Raw genomic sequence first — 5,957 nt, 5'->3', positions numbered from 1 at the left:
TTGTGGTTTTTTTTTTTTTTTGTAATTCCCCATGTGGATTCAATCAGTTTGGAAGTGTACATTTACTATAACAAGTTAAGTTGATATAAATTATATTTCAATCAATGAGAGAACACCTTTTCAACGTTTTACATGAGTTCAGTTGAATCAGTTCATACATACTATATATATACAGTTCATAATCAGTTCATAACATTATATATATATATGTGTGTGTGTGTGTGTATGTATATGTATAACATACTGTGCCACTTTGTGTGGATATAAAGTCTAAATTACTTATTACTTTTCTGGACAAAGTCTTCACTAACCACCCACAAATTCCACCATTCTCAACTGGACAAAGTTGCTCTAAGGTTTCTGGACAAGGTTCTAGTACTGCAGTTCACTTTGTAAATAATTGCAGTGTAGAGTGCACCAGCAACCCTTTTGAGGACTTGTATTTTACTTTGCTCTCCTCAGTCTGTGGTTATTAAATTCATTTAACTGGATCTGGGGTCTAGCAACATACGACAAATTCTGTATTCTTAAAATTGCCGCATGTGAAGAGCGCCACTGAGGTAACTGGTCGCTGTCTTTTCCCAGGGTCCCGCCAGGCTCCGAGCGCCGCGGGTGCCGTTCCCGTAAGAGCCGGACTCTGTGTTCCTCCCAGCTCAGAACAGCCCGTGATTCCGAGATGTACAATAGGCTGGAAAGAGTTAAAAAATGACGCTGTTCCCCGCGGCACGAAACGCCCCTCCGAGGGCGCGCACACCGCCCCGGAACTCCGTCACTGCCGCGGCCGGGCTCGCCGCGGCGGAGGGAAGGAAGGCGCCTGACGCGGTGGGAGCGCGCCGGCGGGCCCGTGCGCGCATGGCCGTGCCGCGGGAGCCGCCCGCCGCCCCGGCGCTGCCGCCCGCCGCCGCCGCCGCCGCCGCCGCCGCCGCCCCGTCGTTCGGCGCGGCCCGCGCGCTGGCGGCGCGGCGCCACTCGTGCCTGGTGGCGGCGCCGCACCGGCGGCACGTGGCGCTGCCCCCGCGCTTCCTGGGCCGCAAGCGCTCGGGCATCCGCGCGCAGCTGGACGCGGAGCTCCTGCGCTACTCCGAGAGGTGCGGCCGCGGGGACGGCGCGGGGCCGGGGCGCCGGCGCGGCCTGGCAGCTAACGGTGCCCCCTCCTCCTTGTCCTTCCAGGCTGCAGGGCGTGCCGGTGGCTTACGACAACATCAAAGTGGTGGGCGAGCTCGGCGACATCTACGACGACCAAGGGTTCATCCACCTGGACGTCGAGGCGGACTTCATCATCTTCAGCCCCAAGAAAGGGAAGAAGCTGGTGGTATGCGAGCTCCTCGGTGTCTCACGGGATGGGCTTCTTAAATTAAGTCGTCAAAACTTGTTTTCTCTCCAGCATCAGGTTGTCTGGGGCTTAGGTAGACACATATTTTAGTTTATGTTAGACTATTCATTTATGGGTAGCTCATGGCAATTTTTTAGTAGTTCATTCTAGAACTGTAATTTGTCTGTTGAATTTATGTATAATTCTATGTTGCTAAACCGTTGTATAAGGATTGCATATTTAATTGTGTATCGTAACTGCGTAAATCACACCAGTGCTCCTTTCTGAAGAGCAGATAGTTCTCAACCAGGTGCGTTTGTTACAGTGACAGGAATGTTTAGGATGCTCTCGAATTCAGTTCTTCCAAGCACAAGAGCAGTACATCGAGTTGAAGCCTGCCTTTCAGTAAAGGAGGCGTATGGCTCACAGAACAGCTTTGGGCTTGTCAAAACTCTTGCTCAGCACTTATGGGTAAAGCACATTGAGAGCTGGCTTGCATTCGTTGTTGTGCCATACCTTTTACAGCACAGGTGGTGTCTTTACAATTGTGTTTCAGGGTGAATGTACCATCTTCCTAGGGAGAACTGAAAAATTTTCGGTGTCTGTCATTTATTTTATGGGTAAAACAATGGTGGATATGGTTTTGTATGCAGATGTGTCAGAAATCCACTGAACAGAGTATTTAGAAGCTTTTTATGTGTTTTCCCTATCTTCAGCTGCTAAGTACTGCTGTGCCAGCTTGAAGAGCATTTTAGGCAAGTAAATCAGACTTAAAAGCAAAGTCAATCACTGAAGTGTAAAGAAAGAGTTACCTTCTCTGTTCAGGTATTCACTGTAGCTAAATCCCATGTTTTGACTTATTCTCCTGCAGTTCAGTTCTATTTTCAGAGGAATTGTGCAAAAAGTTTACATGACTTTGATTTTAGTGAAGGAGTGTTAACTTATTGCTAGATAAACTGATTTCATAACTTGTAAATAAACTCTTACTGACAATTTTCCATGTGGGAAACTAAATATTTAAAGGGTTTGCATTGAAAGGGCTGATTTTTGCTATAGACTTGCATGACATTCTTTTTCTTTTTTAGGGCGTAATTAATAAAGTGGCCCCTAGTCACATTGGCTGCCTGATACATGGATGCTTCAATGCATCTATCCCTAAGCCTGAGCAAATGTCCGTTGTACAGTGGCAAGAGCTGGGGTTAAAAATAGGGGACGAACTGAAATTTCAAGTATTGCACTTGGATTCTGATACAGCTGGGGTGTTCTTCATTCGAGGAGGACTCACTAAAAGCAGGTAGAGTGCCTTAACAGAGACTATTTCTAACTGATTTAATAAGTTTTTTACAAGCTAAGTGGTTTTATTTACATCTTAATTCTTCAGCTTTCTTATTTTTACACAAATCCCTATAGAACTGTATATAGAACTATATATATATACATATACACACACACACACACATGTATAAATAACACATATATGTTGTCTTAAACTAAACTTTCCATTGTTTAAGCCTCCCACGGAAGTTTTCTCTGAAAAAAGTAAAACTAGGTGTTTCTTGAGCTTTAAAAATCTGAGTGTGTTGACCTATTAATTGTTGATTGCATATATAATATGCTCAAAATAGCACATCCAGGTGTCCAAGAGTAGCTTTGTGCATAGGCTTTTGAAGTGCAATCAGTTCAGGGGTCCTGAACACAGTGTTTACATTGACAGGTGCACAAAAACACATGCATATGTATTATACAATGATAAATACAGGACTTAAATACTTGCTGAAACACAAGAATTTCAAAGATGAGAAAATGTGTCAACTTCCTCCTTGGGCCTCTGTAAATTTATAGGGCACCTTGTGAGAAATCTTGTATTCAGAAGAGTTCATTCACATTTTTCTTTTAAAACAGTCATTTACTGAGCAGTGTTTTTCTTTCAATGTGGTTTTGATTTTCATTATATGTATAATATGACTCCTACCTAGCAAATTCAAAGCATTTTTTATTTGTTTCTTCTTTTGATCTGAAAGGATGCTGTGGATCGTTTCAGTGGATTTACAGTGAAAGTCAGCAGTTGCCTCTGGGGACATAAAAATCTCCATGGTTTTTAACTGCATTTTTTCCATATTTGTCTTAGGCATTTTTTCCAGTGCTCTTGGTTGCAAGGTACCTGTTGGGGTAGGGAATCTGGTGGGTTTTTGTGGAGCTTTTTGGGGGTTTTTTTTGGTTTTGTTTTTTTAAAAATTTTTTGGGCATCACCTTTTTTTTAATTAGAGTAGGGTAATTGCTTGGTAAAATCAGCAGTGTGCCTCATATATGACTGAATAGGCCACTAGCTGTGTGTTTGTGTGAATGACTTAAAAAAAACCCAAAAATCTTTACTACATAATGTGTAGTTATGAATTAGGGGATGAATAAGCACTAGAAAAGAGGAACTACCAAAAGGCCTGTATGGCACTTTAGAGAAGAAATTTAGGCTAAGATTTGAAAGAGAATATTTATTATGGTAAGAAGGAAGCTAGTAATAGAAGTTACCCTGAGAGTATTAAACTTTGATTCTCTGTAACACAGAGTAATTTGTTGTTGTTTTTAGCAAATATTTATCTTTTATCTGCTTGATGTAAATATATGTTTTAGCAAATTGACGTTTCACTATGTGAGATGTCTCTAATCCTGTTTATGTTGTATATTTCTTTACAGTATGCGTCCTAAAAAATCTCATGCAGTCACTGAAAGTACAAATGGGGACGAAATTCAAAAGCTTGACCACCATGAAAATGGCCTGAATAACTGTGGGGAAGGTAATGTCACAGAAGAGCCTTTAAATGAGACAAGTAACCTTGGGAGGGAAAATGAAGAAGAGCCAAGTGTTGATGCTGTGAATGGATTATGTGATGACAAAAAGAAGAAGAAGAAAAAGAAAAAGGACAAGGAAAAGCAAGGAGAACAGGAGCTTGTATTGCCTACCAGTGACTCCAGTGGTTACCAAAGTGACCATAAAAAGTCAAAGAAAAAGAAAAGAAAGCATTGTGATGAAGTTGAAGAAAGTGAATTATCTCAGCTGTCAGAAAAACCCAAAGCGAAAAAGAAAAGGACTAACGTCTGAAGTGTCTTCCCTGCATTACATTTCAGACATTTTTGATAAGTTTCAATAAAACCCTGTTTTAAAAATGTGTATCTCTTTTTCTTTACTACGCAGTCTGCTCTGCTACGTCAAGTGGTGTTTGTGTGCATATGTGTATCAGCAGTTTGAAAGGCGGGATCTTTTAAAGTACTGGTAGAAGAAATGGGATAGAAGCATTATCTGCCTGGCTTTTTTACTGGAAAGCAAGGCACAAAAGAACTGTGAAATGTAATTACAGGAACACCAGTTCCATGCATTAGCCAGCTGGTGGTTACAATGTATGCTACTCTAACTCCATCATTGCCAATCGGTGTCTTGATTTTACAAGAGTAGATTAGGATTATCTTTGAGTTTCTGGGAAATTCATGTGAGTTTCCAGGAGGCTTAAAAGAGAAATTTTTTTCAGTTTCAGTGCTTTTGGTTGTAGTTCTTATCTATTGTGAAGAGCTCTGTTTGAGCTGTAGTGTGACATGGTCTAGTGTTTCACTGGGGTAGGAGGCCATGATTTTGTAGTGTTTTACATGTTACAAGAACATAACCAGCTCTTTGCAGGTGTTAGTAAACAGCATGAATGTGGAAACTTGCTTTTCATCTCTGTTCCTAGGTGATAAAACATTTTGCTCTAGTGATTAATGTTGATGCTATTAGCACATTCGGTAGAAATGTTTACAATTTCTAATAGCATCCATTCACACTGAACATGTTCTGAATTTCAAGTGTGACAATACTTGTTTTAGGGCTCTCTTTGTGCTATATTACTATCTTTTATGCTTCTTTCAAGTTCCAAATTTACTAAGACAAAGTTACCAGCATACAGGCTCAAGGGCATGACAGTACATAGTAGGCATTTTAAAGTTATGGCACTATAAAGAACCAAGACTTTTTGAAGACTTACAGGAAAGTGCACTTAAATAGCTAATGGCAGCAGTAGCAGCAGAAACTGCAGGGTGTCCTCTTGTGTTTGCTCTTGAGTGTATTTCATCTTGAGATGAAGCCCGTTTCTGAGCAGTCCTGAGGTGTACATGAATTGTCCCTGTTGTGTTTCTATGTGTGATGGTTCTGGCACTTGATTTCCATGCAATTTCATACACACTGGCTCTTCTATCCATTTTTCCTGTACTGTGACAAAACCTGAGAAGTCAGATGATGTTTGTAACGTATTATACCATGCTGCAAGGTCAGCTGAGGGCAGTATTCTTGTATGTTCATGGTTGCAGTGAATGACACTGAAGTCCCATGCTGCTGTACTTAAAGTACACAGGCAGGCTGATGGTTGAGACATAATTTAGTCAGAAATTATGTGCTAGTTCCCCCTTTATATATAGATTGAAATATATATATATAGATAGATATATGTATATTTAGGTAGTGACTTGAGGGACAAGTTGGATGGATGGGTAAGAAGGACATATCAGAGAGGAGGATGGCAAGCACAGATATTTTTTGATCATGCCAACATGAAGAGAAAGATGGAGGCAGTTACTGTTGCAGATGAACCAAAGATTGAGTCACATGATTTGATCTCTTAGT

The 5,957-nt window shown here is 41.3% G+C and overlaps 1 protein-coding gene across 1 annotated transcript; it reads left to right on the top strand.

Annotated features, from left to right (window-relative positions):
- Positions 1–837: 837 nt before the first annotated feature.
- POLR1F (RNA polymerase I subunit F) lies at positions 838–4,474 on the top strand. The gene is made up of 4 exons (XM_064411774.1): positions 838–1,088; positions 1,171–1,312; positions 2,398–2,606; positions 4,004–4,474. Exons 1-4 carry the CDS (start codon positions 853–855, stop codon positions 4,407–4,409), a joined length of 993 nt encoding a protein of 330 aa, XP_064267844.1. The 5' UTR covers positions 838–852; the 3' UTR covers positions 4,410–4,474.
- Positions 4,475–5,957: the final 1,483 nt, after the last annotated feature.

The sequence above is a fragment of the Passer domesticus genome, chromosome 1 (assembly GCF_036417665.1).
Source record: "Passer domesticus isolate bPasDom1 chromosome 1, bPasDom1.hap1, whole genome shotgun sequence".
In the NCBI taxonomy this organism is placed as follows: domain Eukaryota; kingdom Metazoa; phylum Chordata; class Aves; order Passeriformes; family Passeridae; genus Passer; species Passer domesticus.
Note: the sequence above shows the minus strand (reverse complement) of the source record. Positions and strands in the feature narration are given on the sequence as shown.

Coding starts and splice junctions, on each gene's coding strand:
- POLR1F (XM_064411774.1), top strand. CDS start 853: ATGGCCGTGCCGCGGGAGCCGCCCGCCGCCCCGGCGCTGCCGCCCGCC. Junction 1,089..1,170: donor CTCCTGCGCTACTCCGAGAG/GTGCGGCCGCGG, acceptor TTGTCCTTCCAG/GCTGCAGGGCGTGCCGGTGG. Junction 2,607..4,003: donor GGAGGACTCACTAAAAGCAG/GTAGAGTGCCTT, acceptor ATTTCTTTACAG/TATGCGTCCTAAAAAATCTC.